The following is a 19920-nucleotide window of genomic DNA, read 5'->3' as shown; positions in this document are numbered from 1 at the left end:
ATCGGATAGCTTCCACAGAGATGAGCAACTGCTTCCTTTGAAGTCATGAGCCATCAAGATTCTCTAATTTGCTTAGACCACCTGCTTGGCTAATATTACTGCAGGCCTCTTGTTTTCTCTCTGAATAGGTAAATAGAAACGTAGATGGTGCCTAGATGTTGCTGTACCGAGCCACCCTGGCAAGCTGGCCGTGACGGTCAGCCAGACCACGCTGTCGGCTCTGCCCCGGCCAAATAACGGCAGCGCGGGCGATGCCAAACCCCACTAACAGCCTCCGCTCTCTGCCCTGGGACTTGCAGCCCTGCAGAAATGCTCCGGCTGGATCTGCGAAGATCCTGAGGTCCCGCGGGGTTTGCCATATAAAATAGAATTATCCTGCTTCTCCAGTTGCTCTGCCTTGTGTTTGTGCAGGGCTGGCTGGGGTGTCCGCTCTCAGGACGCGGTGCCTGGACATCGGATGCTCCATCCACGGGGAAAAGAGTTGGCCACGGAGCTGTTGATGAGTCCCTCTGCCCCCGCTGAGTAGCCCCAGAAAAGATTTGCTTCCAGCCAGCTTGGGGATCCTTACATCGCACTGATCTATACAGGCGCCCGCCCCGCGATGCATCTAGTGATGCAGCAGGGTATTTCTTCCACAGGTCGCAGATATATTTTTTAATAATTACCATAGAAACCTCCAAGCATCACAGCGTATGCTGTTACGTCAGGATCTCGCTCCTCCGCGTCTGCTTCCTGGGGACGCTGTGGGGAACGGGTACTGTGGGGTCCCGAGCGGCCGATGACGATTTTTGGTTTTATTATCAGGCGCGCTCGTGACGTCTCCTGGAGCACGGGACAGACACCGTGGCCTCCGTCCTTTTACTCTTGCTCATTCATGACTTGCTGCATGTCGGGGGACACTGCCTCTCGCCGACCTGCCCGGCCTCGCAGAGGACTACATTTGATGTTTCAGCCCTAAATAGTCTTTTGATCACTGCTATTCCCACTTTAGATGTGCAAAATGCAAAACCTGAGAGGCGTTATCGGCAAAGCAAGCTTGGCAACCCTTAAATTAGCAACGTGCAAGCGTGCGGCGTTCTGCCTGGAGCTCCTCGTGCCGTTAACGCTGGTGGTTTAACAAGCCTCGCTCCGTCTTCCCGTGCAAGACGTGCGCACCGGTGCGGCAGATGGTGTATCCTCGCAGCTCCGCCGGCCATCCCTCAGCGCGCCCGGACGGCGGGAGGACCGTCGGCACTGAGGTGAGGGGAAAGGGGCACTTTGATTGACCATTTATTAGGAAGGAGCTGGAGGATGAGACAGATGGCTGGGGTTTGTCGGCAGGGAACTCCGCTCCTGTTTGTTTAATTAGTCACCAGACAGACCGAAAGCTAAAGCATCTTACATGGAAACTCGGAAGCAGGGCGAGATGAACCGTTTGCGGTTGACGTATAGGAGCTGCTGGGAGCGACTTGGCGATCCGTGCCTCCTGGTCCTGCTGTGGGATCGGTGCTCCTGCACGCAGGACTGGGCATTCCCGGCGCCTTGGGGCACCCGTTATCTCCCTGCCACTTTTTTCCCCCCCAAATGGGACGGATTCAGCCACGTGCATGGCTTTTTTTAAGCCGAAGGGTGCACAAACTCGGAGTTTTCCTTTCTCCAGCACCCACCAGAGCACGCAGCCACTTTTGGGGAGTGGATTCACCCGTGGAGGGGTTCAGCCCCCAGTTTGCCTCAATCCCATTGCTCCCCCGCCGTCTCCTGACACCTGAGCACGGCTCTCGCCCACCTCCGAACTTCCCTGGCCGCAAACGGGGATTAGGAAACGCTGCAAAGGCACCGGTGCCACTTGTTCCCTGAAGCCGGGTGCGGATCAGACATCTGACATCTTTTTGCCGTGCCCACAAGTAAAGACGTTTTACACCTTTACTTATGCTTTAAAAAGTGTTAGATTCTGCTCAATATTTGCCGTCTCCTTGCAAACGCTTGTGCTTGGGTTTTTTTTTCCCACATTTCCCTTCTTGGATATGCCTGTATCACTCATCCCTTGAATATCAGGGAAATAAAATCAGGAGGGGAAATCGATAGCCCGAAACACAAATCCTGCCCCACTCTGTGCGCTCCCAGCGCTCGCAGGGTTAAATCCATCCATCCCCATCAGCTCGCCGAACCCCGGGGCAGCTCGCCCTGAGCCTGCCGACATGCAAAACGTCCAAAAAAAAAATTAAAATCATTTTTAAAAATCCCCTTTCTTACCCAAAAAGCCGAAAGTAGCATTTCCCCCCCCCCCCCCCCCGCCAAAAAAAACCCTGCCATTACCCCGCAGTCCACTAGATGGTGGTTTCCTCCAGCGGGAAACCCGCAGCTGGGGGGGCCGGGGGAGAGATTTCGGGGTACGGGCTCTTATTTAGCCCCTCCCCCCCCCGCAGAGGAGCACCCCGAATTCCCCCGGGGGGGCGGGGGGAATTGCACGGGTTCGCACGGGTTTGCAACCGATCGCACGGCTTTGCAAAGGATTGCAAGGGCTTGCGCTGGTCCGCACGGGTTTGCAAGCCGGGGGATGACGCCGCCCCGCCCCGCTCCGCCCCCCATGATGTCACCGCTATGCAAATGAGCGGCATGTGGGGAGCGGGGGCTCGGCGCGCGGCTGGGCTCAGTCTCGCGCCGCGGAGCCGCCGCCGCCGCCGCCGCCGCTCGCCCCCCCCTTCCCCCCCTCCCCTCTCCCCGCCATGGCACGGCCCCCCCCGGCGCCGAGCCGCCCCCCCCCGCTCCCCGGGGCCGGTGTGAGTCAGGTGAGTGTTTTGGAGCGGAGGGGGGGAACTTTTTTTTGGGGGGGAGGGCTGGAAACTCACTCCCCCCCCCCCCTTTTAGCTGTGCTTTGCTGCAGCGGGGGCGTCCCCCGGGTGCTGGATGCGTTGGGGGGGTTGCTTGTGCCCCCCTAAATTGGGGTGCTGGATGCATGGGGGGTTGCTTATTCCGCCCCCCCCCCCCCCCCCCCGCGGTTCTGTATGCATGAGGGGGTTGCTTCTTTCGGGGTGCCAGATGCATTGCGGGGGTTGCTTATTTCCCCCCACGGGGGTGCTGGATGCATTGGGGGGGGGGTTGCTTATCCCGGGGTGCTGGATGCATTGCAGGGCTTGCTTATTTCCCCCCCCCGCCCCGGGGGTGCTGGATGCATTGAGGGGGGCTCCCCCCCCATGCCTGGGTGCCGTGGGAGGGGAGTTCCCTCCCTCTCTCCCCCGGGGTGCTGAGTGCATGGGGGGGTTGCTTCTTCACCCCCCCAGCTGGGGTGCTGGGTGCACGGGGGGGTGGGGGTGGTGGGTGCATTGCACGGGGGTTGCTTCCATCCCCAATCCTCCGTGCTGCTGGGGTGCAGCACCCTGCGGGGGTGCTGGGGGGGGTGCTCCCACCCCGTGCTGGGTGCACTGGGAGGGGGTGCTACCCCCACACCGGGCTGGGGCGGGGGGGGCCTGCTCCCAGCCTGGAGGGTGTCGGAGATCTCCTCATGCGAAGAGGAGGAGGGGGAGGAAGGCAGCGGGGCTGCGGTGCCAGGGACGAGGACGAGCCTTCCTCCTCCTCCTCCTCCTCCTCCACCCCCCCCCCTGACGCCCCCCTCTCTCTTCCAGGTGTGAGGCCCCCGCCGGGAGGAGCAGCCCCCGCCGCCCAGCCCTGCCCGCCGCAGCCTCGCTGGGGGCAGCCCCGACGCTGGGGTTTTCCTTTTTTTTTTTTTTTTTTTTTTTAATTTTTTTTTTTTTTTTTTGGCCCCCCCCCCCTTTTCCCTCCCTCCCTCCCGTGTCGCCATCAGGGAATCCAGCACTGCACCGAAGCCAGAAGAGAGGGAGCAAAACCCAACCCAGGCCGAAAGCTGCGTCCAAAACAAAACCCACCCTTTTTCTTGCAAAGGAGATTTCTTTTTTTCTTTTTTTTTTTTTTTAAATTTTTATTATTATTATTTTTTAATCCCGACACAAGGCGTAGGGGAGGAAGCGGAGTCGGGGCAGGGAGGCTCTCCCGGTTATTTATTTTCTCCCCCCGCAGAGGTGTCTCCTCCGGCCGCCGGCTCACCATGATGTTTCGAGACCAGGTCGGCGTCTTGGCCGGTTGGTTCAAGGGCTGGAACGAGTGCGAGCAGACTGTTGCGTTGCTCTCGCTGCTGAAACGCGTCAGCCGGACCCAGGCTCGCTTCCTCCAGCTCTGCCTGGAGCACTCCCTGGCAGACTGCACCGAGCTCCACATCCTCGAAGGGGAGGCCAACAACCCCGGTGAGTGGCTTTTGGGGTTTTTTGGGGGGTTTTTTTGCTGCAAACCTTCTTGAACGATGCTCTAATGCAGGCAAAATTTAAAAAAAAATAACAAAACCAACACCCGAGAAAAGCGGGAGGTTGGGGAGCCAGGGCTCCCCAGCTTGATTGCATTAACAGCTTCTCTTCTTACCTTTTATTTTTTCAAACGGGCGATGGCTTATTTCAGTTGGATTTTTCACAGCGAACTACTCCAGTCTATGGCGTGGTGTAACTACGGTAGCATGAATGATTGGTGGCTTTTTTTCCTCCCCCCCTTCCTCCTTCCATGCAGTTTCCTGTGAAATAAGTAAGTCAGGTCACGTAGAGTCTGGATTTTCTAGGCTTCTTTTGGACAACGTGGCTCGCTTTGCTTTCTGCAACATGCAGAAGCAGCCCATCACTACCTTAGACGAACTGTTATTTTTCTAAAGGTCTGGGCAGCTGGGTTATCCTATTTTTTTTTTTTTTTCTTTAAATGTGGCAATTCCTATTTCATCATTCAGATCCTGTTTGGACGCATTTTTTCCTGCGGCTCTGAATACCCCCTTGTGTTTCAGCAGAGCTCTAAGAAAATACGAGTAGACTGTTTTATGTTACTGAACGTACAGAAAATATGCATGGCTACGAAAGTATATTTTGGGTTTATTTATACACCGTTACAAGTTACTCAACTCTGCGGAAGTAAAAGGAGTTAGAGCAGTATGAAAAGGGCATAAGCGATGTGCGAATTGCGCTGCGTGTTAACGTATTTATTTATGGGCGCGTATGCATTCCGAACATGGATGTTCCTAAGTGTGTATGTGCGGATATACGCAGGGATGCGAGTCGCTTTAAGCAGAGTTTCTGAAATACGGAGTACGAGCCGGGAGGGCAAAAATCTGTCTTTAAGTTGCAGAGTTCTGTTTCCCGAACCTCTCAAAAAAACCCGAAAAACAAAAAACAAAACAAACCCCAAACCCAAAAAACCCAACCAAAAAAAGCAAAGCAACCCCCGCCCCCCCCCCCCCCCGTTGCAAAGCATCCCTTTTGTTTAAGATCCCGGGGGGCCCAGGAGCTCTTGCTTTTCGGGCTGTGTGTGTCGAAGCGGTGCCGGGGAGCAGCCGGCTGCATTTCACGAGAGGTGGAAATCTTGCGGGCTGACGGCGGCCGGATCCCGAACAGAGCCCCCAGTGTTGCCGGGGCGGGAGGAATGCAGGGTCCTTCTCCAGCTGTTCCCTATTAGAGCACCGAGCCGGCAGGATTTGGCAGCTGCCTGCGCTGCCATTTGATGACAAGGTCCAGCGCAACGCCGTGTTCGACCGAGGACGGATTTAAGTCCTTCTGCAGGAAACCAAGCCCGGGGCTGCTCCAGCGCGAAGGGATCGGGGCTGGCTCTGGGGGAGCAAGGCTGGAATTGGCCGTTCCCTTATATAGCTCGCAGGAATGAGAGGGAGGAATGCTGCCGAGTGCGTCTGGGCGCAATACTGCTGGTTTTATAAACAGCTGAAAGGCCGAACCTCATCCATTTGGGTGGGGAGGCCCCGGGGGGGGACGACAGGGAGGGAGCGTGCTCTCTAAACTCAGCTGCTCCGGGGGAAATGCGCAGCCTCCCGTGCCGGCCTTAGCAGCGATTCCCGCTGCAAGTCAGTGTGAGCAATATATTTTTAATTTTTAATTGTTTATCAGCATCGCAGTTTTTCATTCAAATCGTGGCTTTGGCGGTAGCCGTGTCACCTAGGTTGGTCAGGTAATTAGAGAGGGGCGATTTACCTCCTGACCGCAGAAAAGGTGAATTATGAAGGAAAACAGCGTTTTAAAGTCCTCCCGGATACAAAGTCACGTATGGCCGTCTGCGTGGTGGCGTTTGCTCGATGTAAGCCGGGGTGGAAACCAGAGGTTGGGCCGTTCCCATCTCTACTCGTGTGAGCAATCCCTGCTTGCCCCGTAATCCCATTGACCTTGCTTGGCGCGAGGATTTCTCCTGCGAGCGAAGCTTGGCATCCAGCCTCCTGCCTGTCCCTTCGTGCCTTCGGGGAGCTGCCTGCGCTTTCCCTGACGTCTCTTCCAAAAATGAGCTGTTCCTCCAGGGCATTTGTAACTCCAACAGCAAAACCTGGATGCGTTGAGTTCCTTTTTTCTTGCCAAACACCCCTCCGTAGGGCTTTCCCGTGGGATGGACATATCCGTGCATCCCGCGGAGCAGGACGTGCGCTTTTCCGAGCCGCGCAATCCTGTTGCGGTGGAGGGAAGGGTAGCCGAGGTTTGCAACCAAGAACTGTTGGGAAATAGCTTTTAGGCTCCAGTGTTAATGCCGTCTTCTTCATAAAACCACCTGTATTTTTTAAATCGCTCCTATTCAGCGCCCGTTTCGCAGCCTGGCATTTATCACTTGCCTGGCCATGGAGACACACCAAGTTCTTCTGAAAAGCAGCGTCATCATCTAACCTTGCGTTACTCCTTGCTGTTGGAATCCTGTTGTTTGCTGAACTAATTTGGGCTCAATTCCCTCCCAGGCTGAGGTGGCTCCTGGTACGTTTTCCTGGTGTTTGCTGACTTGGAAATGGTGGCTCCCTGCTTGCAGGTGCCCCACCGGCATCCTTGTTGATGTTGGGGACGTGGCAACGGTGGTGGGCAAGGGACTACGGGGTGACAGGGGTGCAGAGCCTAAATGGGTTGTTGGAGCTGGCTGTAAGACACAGTGTCGTCACCTTCAACGAAGCACGGGTGAAATCCTCCGTCTGGCAAAGGGTGTCACCATGAGTTAAGCATGGTCTGAACGCAACGTGCTGCTCTAACGTGCTGGAGCAAATATCCGAATTGACTTAAACGTTGTGTCCTCATGAGAAGCGAGTTGTTTTGTACATGCAGGACCCGTTGCTTGCCCCAGCCCTGTTGGGGAGGTGGGAAAACTTGAATGTTACCCCTGGTTCGTGGTCGTTAGAAGGAGGTGGCAGCCCTGCTGCGTTCCTTGGTGGATGGGCGCCATCCTTGGCAATGTCATCACGAATGACTGAGATCAGGAGGGGGCCCAAAGGGAGACTGGAGCATGAAATCCTCACTGGCTGGTGGAGCTGGGCTCATGAGCCTTCGGGTGTGTGGACCAGGCATGGAGGAAAACTCCTCTCAACAAGGGTGTCCAGGTTGTTTCTTGCCTGGTGGACTCCAAATGAGAGGTCTGCTGTATGGCAGGTGAGGTGGGGAAACCTCAAGGAAGAAAAAGAACTCTTTTTAACTAGTTAACTGACATGGGGAAGCAAGTATATTTAATTTTGAAGGAGCTCTGTCTTGTTTTTTTTCCAAGTGTAAGGGTATTTTTGATAATGACAGCCAAGCCCTCCTCGTTAGGACTGCAAACCTGACGTGGCTCTGCTGCGTACAGCATGGATGACCCTCAAAAAGGCCTGAGGAGCCCCCTGCTTCTGTGGCTCTTTGGGTACCTGCTCAAGCATGGACGGGTGGATATGACCACATTGCCCACCTCGGATGAGAGACGTCTTGCAGAAAGCTATGCTGGTGTCTCGGAGCACGCTGGAGATGTGACTACGTGTGGTGCAGGGGCTGTGCAGATGGCTGCGAGACCACTAATCCCTAGTGCATTTAAAGGTATTGCTTGATTATAAAGGTAAAATAGAAGCGAGAAGCAAACAGGGAAGGAAATCTATACATTTCTTCATTAGGTGAAGCGTACAGCTTGTGGCTGTCCTGCATGGTGGCTATGAGTAGCCTCACAGAGCTTTAATGGTTTAACTGGTGAAGAACGTGGGCTGCTGTTAATTCAGTTTGAGCGTGAATGGCTTGGCCTGCCGTGCATGGAGAAGAATATGGAAACCATATTATCCGTGCACAGAAATAGAAGTTTCAGGTATTGCATAGCGCTATTTAAAAGCCTGCTATAACTTCCTTCCTTCCTTCCAGCCTGGCCTCGCTGGGCGGCTTCGGTCCCAGCTGCTCGGAGCCATCAGGACGCGGCGACCTCCTCCGAGCCGCCAGTAAAGGTCAGGCCCGAGCGTAACGTGCCCCGTGGTGGGAGCGGGACCCATGCTCGTCCTGCGCCCGCCGGCTGGGGCTGAGGCACCGCGGGGTGCCGGGTCGAGCCGCTCTGTGGGGTACAGACGCGATGAGGAGACGGGGGCTGCTGTAGTCACAAACCCTGGTCTGTAGGCTTTTGACGTGGAGTGCGGGATGTGCTGCTGCTCCCACCTCCTCAGGCATTCCCTCTCTAACAGCCAGAGGCGTGACTGGGATTTTCTTGGGACTTCCAGAGTAGTCCCACATCCTATCCCACTAGCCTTGGCTTTGGAGCTGCTGTGGCTTCCTTGCTCCTGCAGAGTCTGCTGGCTGACGGAGGTGGCCAAAGGCTCCTGTGGGTCCTCTGGCCATCCAAACACCCATCTGCACTGATGGTAGCAGCAACAGCTTTAAGCTCTTGGTTTTGAAGAACAACAAGCTTTCTTTGCCCTGTGCACAGGACATTAAATACTTCACATGTTAAGGCCAAAACCTTTATTTCATTTCGGCAGGCTGTCAAGTATCACAATGAGAGCATCAAAATGACCTAGATTTCTCATCCTGGGCAGGACTGGCCGGAGGAAGAGCCCAGGGCTGCAGGGAGCGGTAATATCTTTAATTAGACCAAGTGATGCAGCTGGAAAAAATGGCAAAGCGCAAAGGTGCACCGGCTCAAAGGAGGGCTTGTGTGGTTGTGTGTTTTTTTTTTTTTTTTCCCCAACTGTACCAGCTGGTCTATTAAAAGGTATTACATGTTCTTGCAGACCTTGCCTCTTATATCCTTAGGTCGTTGTGGCTCCAGCCCTATGGCTTTGCTGCCGCCCCGGCCACAGGCAGTCTCCCAACTCATTGGGAAGCTGCTACCCCTCCGCTATGTGAATTTTGCAGTTTGCGCCCAGTGCCCCCCACTGATGGAAAACCATCCCAGTGCCCAGTTTGAAGATGGTTCTCAATTTATTTTTTTTTTTATTATTTTTCTTGGCTTACCGTTGCATTGCAATGCTGAGCTCTAGTTTAAGTGCCCTTGGGCTGTGCAAGAGCATCGCTGAGCTGTCCTGTGGCAGGGACCGGAGGGGCTGAGCAGGCGTCCTGGGAGGAGGATGGGGCAAGGAGCTGAGCCCCATGCTCGGTGGGAGCGATAGGAGATTTAAGTGCAACGCTGGACGTTGGCATCGTGTGCTCCCTCTGCTCACTTGTCGCTGCCCGGAGGGGAGCGTGAGCAGCCTTGCCGGCTCTGCTCATTAAAAATCATGAGCTGGGACTCTTAAATGGAGAGAGCTGCTGAGAAGTTGGGCGCTGGCTTCTTTTAATCTGTATGCTGTTGCTTGAGCTGCTGCTGTGCATCTTGCCCAGGTTTTGTTTGCAAACTTGAGGGCTAAAAGCTGTCTGTGCTGCGTTTTTTGGAGAATAGCAAGGGGAGGGTGTAGAGGTACAGAGCAATGTTAGCCAGGGGCTTTGAGCAAGGCTACACACCCAGTATTCTCTTGCAATTCAAAGATATTTTTACTTTTGGAGATGCTTTTCAGAGTAGCTGTGGGAAGCACCGCAGGCCAGTGTTTGGCTCCTGCGTCCCTTGCGTTTGGAGAAAGAGGGAGAAGCTCCCTGTGGCTCGCTCCTGAAGCGCCAGCAGTTCCAGTGGTGAGGTCTCCATGGGGCAGAGCTGACCGTGTGCCTCTTCCCGCATGGCAGAGCTTGCCGGGGGAAGCTTTTTTGTTAAGTAGCAATGCTTAAAATGGGAGGGAAGGAGGAAAAAATAGTTAACTAATGAGAGCAGCGTGGTTTGCTGCCTGGAGCATCGTGTGGTGCAAGTGGGTCTGCCCACGGGTGGGCTGCTTTCTCCCAAAGAGACTTTTCCATACTTTGCAGTGTCTTTTTAACCGTTTTCTCATACAGTGCATGCCTTGGCGAGGGGCCCGATGTCAGGGTTGATTTCCTCACTGACTGCAGTTGGGAAAATTCTCGCTGTTGAAGTGCACGTAAAAGATGCAGAGAAGAATTTCATGCATCGTCGTAGACCTGAGCCGGAGTTCTCTGCCTGGACCAGCTTTTTGTCCCTTGATTTCTATCCAAATGCTACCCTTCTGTGCAGATACTTCGTGTTTGCACTTGGAAAAGGAGTTAAGATTAAGTTCTGCCCCACAACAGCGGGTGCAGAGAGGCTGTACGCGGAGGGAGGAATGGCACGGGGCATTGCTGATGGCATATGGCAGCCTTCAACCCGTCAAGATGTGGATTGATGGGAGAGGTCAAGGATAGTTTTAGATTGGGAGCTGAATAAGAGCCAACTGTAGAGCCATCAATTAAAATAATCTAGTTTGCAAATACACTTATCTTCAAATGAGATTAAATGGGGAAAGCACTCTGCTTGTAGCCTGGGCCGTTGTGGGTGGATGATGGCCTGTGCAGTTTCGTCATTTGGCGTGTTAGACCTCAGCATCTGAACGAAGCTGTGTGCCCGTCTCACCATTTATATTTTACATGTTTGCATTTGGGCCAGTTGCTTTTAAAACAGTTGATGTTCTCGTCAGCCAAAGTTTCCTGCAAAGTTTCCCTGAAGCCATTGGTGAAGGTTTCTGTGGACCAGGTGGATCATGGTGCAAATTCCCATCTTCCTACAATCTCTCAAGCTTTAACCTTTCTTCTTCTCATCTTCCATCAAAAAACGCCTTTATTTAATTTGTGGCCCATGACAGCAGTTTTTTACCAAGCTGGGAGTTATGTTTGCAATCAGCGTGAGTAACTGAAATAGTAATTAGCGTGAACACTGGCTTTATTTTAAGATGCATTCGTCAGTGCTTTAGCTCTCCAGCTTCGTGCTTGTGTCTAATGTTACCGCAGATAACTGTTTAGAGAAAGGGCACCCCTTGCACTACCGTTGCATCCAAACCCCAGGGGTCAGAGCCGACAGCTCCTCAGGGTTGGGTTCATCGGAGGGTGGAGGAGCTGGTGTGTACTACAGCGGCTGCTGGGCTGTGTTTTGGGGTTCCCACCCGATCGCCCCAGTCTTCTCCCCACTTCTTGCATGGTGCCAAGTGGGTGCAAAGCACAAGGCATTGTGTTTGAAACCCTTTCTGTCTGCAGCAACCCGGGAGTGGGGCTTGGCACCAAGGGGTGTGCTGGGACGAACCCTTCCATGAATCCTGTGTGCGTGCCTGTGTACCTCTGAGTGTGCACGTGCCCTTTGTATTTTCTATTTTGACTGAATAAACAAGAGCATTACTTTTTTTAGTAACTCTTAGTTACGCAAGAGCTGCTAAGGGATCTCAAAGATGCTAAAAGAGGCTGCAGGCCCTGATGCAGGGGGTGCACAGGCTTGCATGCTCACCCCTTTTCTCTTAAAAAACCGACGTGTTTATCGTTGCAGTGCTCTGGTCCTAAGAAGGAGACCCAGAGCTTTGCAGAGGTCACTGCTGAGCATGAGTTTGGCAATGGCAAACAGCCAGGCCGGTGGCTTTCCATCTTGGCCCCAGTAATTACAAATAAAGTTGAGGTTGGAGCAAGCAGATCCGTTCCCGACTTTCCGCCTTGCGCGCCGCTTCCTCTTCCGCAGCAGATGCGTTAAGTGGAGGGGCAGGATCTCATCAAAACAAGGTTGGGATTGTTTCTCTTGTTGGAGAACGTGATGCTGGCTTTTTTGGGTTTTTTTGGAAGGGGTTTCATGGGCAGAGGGAATTGCGTTTCTGGCATGGGGGAATAGCGAGCTGGGTTTCCTCTCCCAGAGCAGAGGGCTTGGGACGGTCTCACCCGTCGCGTGATGGCCGTGCAATGTGGTCTGCTCCGATTCTGGGTAGCGAGCAGAAAACAAGCCCCATTGGTGTGGGGGGACCAGCTCCAGAGGCAGAAACCCAGTTTACTTTGTACCTGGCAGGAGTTAGAGGTGTGAGGCAGGTGCCTGGACTTTTACCAGCCTTTCCGTGCAGGAGGCGAATGCGTCCGTCTAAGGGGCGAGCAGATGTAAGGGAAGGATTTATCAATGCAGATTCACCCGTCCAATGCCTGGTTCACAGCTTGCGGTTTTATTTGTGTATTTGCACGTGGTGACTTCGTGGCATGGTACGGTTGGATCACAGATTTTGGTGAAGGTGTCTGAGTTGGAGCCTGTTTTTTCTGCTGGGGCTCTGTGCTCGCAGAGCTGCGCGCGGGCTATGGTGCAGCACCTCGTCGAAGGCTTCGCGGGCTCGGGGCTCCTGTCTGGTGTAAGCGAAGGCTCCGCTTGCTCACTGATGAAATCTGTGGACTTCTGATCTCTGTGTTGAAACTGGGGTGATAACCATGAGTTTTGCTACTATTAATTCTGCCTGCCGCCCTTTGCAGCCATTTCTGGGCATCTGTAGTGCTTGAGTTGTAGTGCAAAAACTTTCTTGTGTTATATAAAAATAATCCACGGGGCAGAAAAAGGCTTTCTCCTGTGCACGCTACCGTGCTTGAACAAACTTGTGGTCATTTTGTATTGTGAACGTGGGACTTTCCGTTACAGAAGATACGGATGGATGGTGCCGATGGCTCTTTTGCACCAAGGGCTGAGCCAGCTTCTGCCACGATCCCTGCAAGCCTTCCCTGACATTTGCAGGAGCTGGAGGTGGCCCAGCGTGTTGAGCTATCATGCCTGAAGATGTTATTTTACTTAAAGTAACGTTAGTATTGTGAGTGTCATCTGCAGGATTCAGCAGCTTTGCTCTGCTCTTTGCTCTCCAGTGAGGCAGCCCTGGAGTGGAAGCACAGGGCACTTTAAAAAGCTTCTTTTCTGTTACTGATCCTTGCAAGTAATTTGTTCCAGATTTCTCCTTTTCTTTTTTTTTTTTGATAAAACTTATTTCAGACTAACCACAAACCTGCCTTACTTTTAACCAGTTAGTTCTCCAGCTCCTTGCCTACGCTGTTGCCTGGTGGGGTATGGGCATGTGTTGTGTTTGGAGCTTTAATTGTTGTTATAAGAAGTAATTGAGTGGGTGGATAAAACCGGGTTTGACCAGGTTCAGCTTGAAACGTTTTAAAACGCACTTTCCATGCCACTGTCTTTTTTTTTTTTTTCTTGTTTCTGTGTTTTCATGAAGGAAAAAAAAAGCCCTGAACATCACAGATCGGTTCTTCTTGTCCTCAGGTTTTTATTATTGTCCTCTTCTCTGTGTCCTTCATCTGCATTGGGAAGTGAAGGAGGAAGAAAATTGGGAGAGAAATATGGAGGAAAAAGCCCACAACTTTTGTTGTGGAGAAACTTGGCTGATGTGACTTTTGCAAGCAGAACATAGTGTTTCTGTAGCAGCTGTGGTCTACGTTCATGCGTTTCCCTGGTTTTCATAGGTTTTGTTGTTGTTGGGATATTCCTCTTGTTTCTCATGCAGCAATCATCAATGTGATTTTTCTACCTTTTTTTCTGTCTGTTCCAATTGCCATTGGAGTCAGCTTGGTTCTGGGTAGCTTTTTTTTAAATCTTACAGTTCCAAAGTGGATTATTTAAAAGAAAAAATACGAAGTCCCCAGGCTGTTTCCCTCCAGATAATGTGAATGTAGATGAAATGTTGAGTTATAACTACCTGAGTGACCTTTTAAGATAAGAATTGTTATTGACTTGCGGTATTATGTTAAACTGATAAGAATTCTTTTTGAAAGAGGAGGGGAAAAAAAAACCTCACAAACGCTTCAGTAACCATAACGACTGACTCAGCAGCGCACAGCTCCTTCCTGACGCTGGGGTCCGGAGGGCGGCCCCGCGGGGATCCCCTCCGGCAGCCCCTCGGGGGGACCTGGGCAACCTCCCTGGAGCTCCGGGCTGGTGCTGTGAGGGATGCCCGAGGTCACTTGGCTGCTCTTGTTGCCATCAGCCTCCGAATTTTCATCATCTGTAAGGAATTTTAGCTGGGGAGTTGTGCTGGGGCTCAGTCCTGTGCTGCTGAGTCAGGTGCTGCGCTGTGGTGGGAGGGATGGGTGCGAGGGGAGAAGGTGCTGGCAGCAGGAAGGATGCTTTTGGCAGTCAAAGGGAGATGCTGGTGATGGTCCTCGCTTAAGAAATGAGCATCGGAGCAAGGAAGGCTCTACCTTACCATTATTGTGCCGGCAGGCGCAGCTCAGCCGTGGGAGCCCCGTCGGGAGCGGGGTCCCATCTCTGCGCCCCAGCAGAGGTGCCAGCTCCTGGTTTGGGTTACTATAGCAGAATTAGGAGCCCGATGAGAACGTACGCGTACTTAAAGCCTTCCTTCGCCCAGCTGAGCCCTGCTTGGTATGTTTGCACGTGCTGCCCCGGGGATGCTGTCAATATAAAGCAGAATTCACACTTCTGCCATGGACTCGGTTACCTTCTGTTATCAGGGGTTGCCACTGAGATTTGTAGAGCTAAAGAAAACCAACTGTGAGCAATTGATTTTTCTTACCGTCTGCTTTTCTTCATCCTCCTCCATCCCTTTGCACGTGTATTACCTGCGTGTCGCGGGTTCCCGTGTTTCGTGGAAAGCGTGTGTCCGCGTTGGTGGCTCGCAGGCGGGGGTAAGCCAAAAGGTGAACAAGCAAGGAGCAGCCGCTTGGAAAGCGCAGAGACCCGGGAGGTGTAACAGGAGAGGGGATAGGCCTGATAAAACAAAAAATACTCTAAATGCCTTAGAATTAGGTCTAGGGGGAAAAAAAAAGTCCATTTGAATACGTACCAGCAGAAGAGGGAAAGGTGTGCAACTAAGTGTGTCTGTTCAGGAAATCAATTACTTAAACCTGCTCGGTTTAAAGAGTCATCGCAGCAGCATGAATTCTTTTAACGATAGCTCTTAGCACTGTGTAGAGGTGTCTTCTCGGCCTGCACTCGCTAACCTTTCGTCACATTATTCTGAAGCAGTCAGTTGGATGCTGAATGCTTTTTGTAGCCGATGTCAAATCTCGGTCAGCCAGAGAGCCTTTATAAATAAAGGTGTCTGCTTGTATTCAGGCATACGTGGATAATAGCTGTTGTAATTCAGCTGTCCAGCTCGGCTACCCGGCTTTTATAAATGACTGATCAGAGATTCCACGGAGAATGAGTATTTAAAGGAATGGAGCTGCTAAAAGTGGTCTCTGTACTGGTAAGTATAGCGAGGCTGTGTCCCCGGGACAGGTGGCCGGCGTTGCCCTCCTTCCACCGATGTCCCGGGTTTATATTTCACACAAAGCAAATGTTGCATTAATAAAACTTCTGTGTTGCGGTTAGATGGCAGGGCTCTGCGTTAATTTTTTTGCAAGCTGCACTCGAATCTTTCAGTTTGTCATCTTTTTTTTTTTCTTTCTCTTTTTTTTTATGGGAGTGGGTAAACACTCGGAGATCTCTCTGGACAAGCCACAGCAGCTGGAGGATACTGGTTTCTCTATGGAGTGGAGGAATTTCATCAGAGGAGCTATTGTTCGACTGTGTTCTCAGCATTTTGGCAACTGTTCTTTAGATTAACCGTACAGAAAGGGGAGGGTGCTCTTTGCCGGGTCTGAAATAATTGCAAAAATGTGGGCAGATGCTTTTGCATTGTTAGAAGTCGATACTGGTTGGTAGTGGGGAAGGATCGTGTGGGATTAAGGAACGAAGAAGCCAGAGTTCTTTAAATCCCTCCTAAAGCCGAACTGGATGTTAGCATTGATGTTCAGTTGTTTTCTGTTTTTAAAATAGAAATAGTTCATTTTTTCCCCCCCCTCCCCTGAGCAGTCGATAATCTCGGTGTGTGATACCCAGGGGTCCTGCTGCGCAAGGGGCACGGAGCCCGGCTCTGCTGAGGCTTTGGGCTTGCCCATGCCTTGCCCTGGCACCCCGCAGACCCCCGAGATCCAACTCCTTGCTGCTGTAACGCCCCTGATTTCGGCAGATTCGCTCCCACCGTGGATTTGATGCTGTTTGCACCTCTCTGAAATCAGCCTTTTGGGTGGCACCCGGTTCCTGGGTGCACAACTCGCTTGCAAGGTGGCAGCTTGCGGGGAGCGTCGCCTGTCCCCTTGCAGCCGGTGGCCCGGATCGGGTGGCTCTGTCCCTGTCCCAGGCCACTTCTGTACCCTCCCTCGGAGGGAAGATGCTGAGAGCGGCTGCAGAGCAAGTTTCTTGCTGCGGAGGCTCCTTGGGCCATTCCTCCCCTCCCGAGGGTTGCGGTGGGTTGCACGCCCAGCCCATGTCCCTAATGAACTAGTACAGAATACTGACTTGCTGGATAATCCCTTTTCCTGGGCACAGGCTCTTGAGCTGGAAGAGAAGGAGGATTCGATACGAGAGCAAGCATCCCACATATGGCTTAGATATGGCAGGTGGGGAAGGAAACCCTCCTCCAGCTCTGAAATGTCTGTGCCTAGGTTACATGTGTGCGGGGCCTTTTAAAAATTTATTTCTCCATGCATTTATTTATTTCCATCCTGTAGCTTGAGTCCCGCCAGAGCTGTTTATATCATTGTATATCCACGTGCGGTTTACCCCAGCCCTTTCACAGTTTGCATCCCCTGCAGAAAACATCTCAGCAGAATGTGCCTTCTCTGGGGTGACTTTTGTTTGCTTATTTTTCTAATTAAAAAAAAAAAAAGGTTGCTCAAGCTTTTCCCGGGAGATAGTCAGCACTTCTGAGTGACTTCTTGCATTCCTGGGCTCTTGTCCCTGTCCTGCGTGGGAAAGCAGGGCTCTCCCTGCACCCAGCTGATGCTCACATGCTGGTTTTTCGGTCTCCCCAGCACCGGCCAGGCTCGGACCCCTGCGCCCATGTGGAATTTCAGTGTGAGCAAGGCCCACCCCGAGGATGGGAATGAAGAGGGATGTGCCTGCTGCTTGATGAACCACCCTGCTGAAGTCAATGATGCTTTTAGCTGGGTTTAATTCCAGCGGATGAGTCCTGCTCACCAGTGAAACAGATAAAAAAATAACTTCTTGGGGTTTTGAGTGTAATTATTCTGAATTTATCCTGCTGAATTTGGCCCCCTGGCACTGGTGGAAAACGGGAAAAACCTACCTAATCCTGCTAGGACTACTGAATCTGGCAGCAATCTTCTTGATCTGGAGAAAACACTTTACGATATTTGAATCTCTTTTTTTCTTACAAAGGCAAATCAAGATGTTCTTGAGTTAACAAATAGATGCTGCTGGCAAAAGCTGTTGTGGGGTGGGTGGCTCTGGAGAGGCAGAGCTCTTCGCGGCAGACCTGCCCAGCTGCAAAAGCTTGGCACACGCACCTTTCTCCCTGGACACACCGCTCTTGGGCGGTCCGGGCTTGGTAGAAATGGGGACGGGGGGCGGGTGTCGAGCCCTGGACGCGGAGCTGCAGCCGTACCTGGTCCTGCGGTCCCGCCAGCTGCGAGCTGCACGCTTGGGCTTCGCTTCCCGCGCTCCCTTTGCTGCTGGGGAAAGCCCAGGGGCTTGCCTCCGGGTCCGTGCTCACAGCGGCAGTCAGAAGGTGCCCGCCCTACCTGGGGGCTTTCCTGAGGCCATCAGTGGTTCGTGATGAATTTTGGTCTTCAGGTTGGTGGGTAGAGAAGCTGGATCATGAATTTCATGCCTCAGCTTGCAGTATGAGGGTGGTAGTGTCTGATTTGCCAGGGCAATAAAATCTGCTGATGGTGGATAGCAAAGAACTGGCAGAATGGGTTAGGAGGTGGCTTGAGATAGCCGGAGCGGTGTAAATCCGGAGGGGTGAGTAGTTCCCGTGCAGCGAAGGACAATATGGACTCGCTGTGGACCAGCAGTTGCACGGGAGCCCGGGCTCTTACACGTTCATGCTCTGCCGCGAGTGCAAGAATGCGTTGCTGATCCGTGACCCGGCGTGGTCCCTCGCAGGGGACCCGGAGGAGAAATGAGACCCTGTGAGCTGTGGCCGAGGGGCGATGAAGCTCCCCACCCACCATCCAGCAACTTCTTTCTCTGCCGGTGCCCGCAGAGCCGAATTCAGCCCCCAGCTCCATTAGTTGCCAGCTCTGCAAAACATAACCAAGAGTGTGTTGTTTTTGTTTTTTTTTTAAATCTGATGTGCATATTTTGGTTCCATTTACCCATACAATTACACTAATTTGCTTTATTATATGCAAAGAGGTTAAAAATGCATCTGGCAGAGAGGATTAAAAACTAGTAATCTGGCTGTTAAGAAACGCAATGTTTTAGGATTTCCTTTCTAGGTGTGCGGAGCTCTGTAACATAAGCAAATCTGATCCTTTGTAGTTGCATTTTTCATAGGGAGAGCTCATTAAAGCTAGCGTGATTGTTCAAGTAAACGAGAAATGAATGTATTTAAAATATAAGACTAAATCCTACCACATTAAAGCAATAGTCATGATTTAAGAGCTTGATTTTGGTTTGGTTTTTTTCCTGTATGTGAACCTGAAGCAATAAGGTTGCTTTACCTTTTAAAGGATTTAAGAAGTCGCTCTAATTTTCTTTTAATGTTGCAGTGCTTCGAAATAATGCAAGGTCAGACCGAGCGTAACTAATTCCAGTTTGAAAGCGGAGGGTAGCCTGTTTCTCAATAGACTTACAATTAGTGCAACAATACCCCTGCCTTCGAGAGGGATGTAGCAGGAAACGAGTCCGGTGGAATCTTGGTAAATAAAAATATGTGCTGGGGGATTTTTTTTTCCTTTTTGGTACAAGGAGGAGAGGGAACCCTGTAAAAGCCAAGGTTTAATTTAATTTTGCTTGCTTTCACATGTGCTACTGGCCCGAGAGGACTCATGGCCGGAGGTCAAGACGTGGCAAAGATGCCCTTACCTCCTTCATCAGGAGCTGCCAAACCTCTCTTTCGTGTCGTCATCCCTTGGTTTGTCCGAGTTTATCTGTGGCAGGGTCCCAAAGATGCTGAGAGCTTTTTTCCCCTGGGGTCTGGGGGTCGGTCTGGTGCTGCTGTGTGAGCTCTGCTGCCCCATCCCAGCCAGGTGCTGCGCTTTCGGGCGCGATTGCTTCGCTATTCTGTAAAATCTTTTTGTTGCACCATTAAGACTCGTTGTTGTGAATATTAGCTTCATCATCTTGATATCAAAATAACCCCTGGTTATTTTCACATAGCTCTTGGTGTGTGCTACCTGTTCTGGCCTCCCGTGTAACAAGGAGCCCAAAGCCTCGTCCTGCTTTTCCCGTGGGAAGCCCTACAGTGTGTGGCCAAAGCATGTCTTGGTTTAGCCATGTAATGCTTGGGGATCCCACAGCCTGTCTGTCCTAGCCACAATGCTGCTCTGATGGCCGGTGTTAACAGCAAATAACTGTCACCATCTCACCTCAGTGTTTCAGGTGATGCCCCGGGTCCTCCACTGCCATCATTAGAGAACCTTTCCACAACTTGTCCCTTTCTGCATGTGTTGATTTTGCTTTTGAAGTCTGGACTGCTGCCACAACCCGCGTGTGTCGCTTTCTTCCGTACATCGTGGTCTCCTGCTGCCGGAGGTGCCCAGGAGCCTGGGGACACCATGAGTACAGACTGGGAAAGGGGAGCTCCTCTGCCCTTGCTCCTATGTACCTTCCCTTTCCTTGTCCGGAGAGACTATTTTCACAATGGGAGGTTGCTGGTGATGACAGGGAGCGTTTGCTGCCGCCTGCCCAAGGGGACACAGTGAGGACACGTCCTGTTTTCCACCAGCCTTCCCCCAGTGGGGGCTGTCGGGGAGCCCCAGGGCTGCCCCATCACCACCGGGATGCAGGTGCTGGACCCTGGACCGCTCGGGCTCTTCCCTGTATGGGATGCAGACAGCAGCCTCCCGGTGCCAGCTGGAGCCCGGC

General features: G+C 52.3%; 1 protein-coding gene across 1 annotated transcript in view; it reads left to right on the top strand.

Annotated features, from left to right (window-relative positions):
• The first annotated feature begins 1080 nt into the window (after nt 1-1080).
• SAMD4A (sterile alpha motif domain containing 4A) overlaps nt 1081-19920 on the top strand; it is a 109057-nt gene continuing 90217 nt past the window's right edge. Inside the window, exons 1-2 of the mRNA XM_009472693.2 lie at nt 1081-1238; nt 3603-4238. Of these exons, the coding sequence (XP_009470968.1) occupies nt 4043-4238 (196 nt within the window). The 5' untranslated portion in view covers nt 1081-1238; nt 3603-4042. The remainder of the gene's footprint in view (nt 1239-3602; nt 4239-19920) is intronic.

This window comes from Nipponia nippon, unplaced genomic scaffold (assembly GCF_047370975.1).
Source record: "Nipponia nippon isolate SJK-2023a ecotype South Korea unplaced genomic scaffold, ASM4737097v1 scaffold_11, whole genome shotgun sequence".
In the NCBI taxonomy this organism is placed as follows: domain Eukaryota; kingdom Metazoa; phylum Chordata; class Aves; order Pelecaniformes; family Threskiornithidae; genus Nipponia; species Nipponia nippon.
This window is presented reverse-complemented; position numbering and strand designations above follow the sequence as displayed.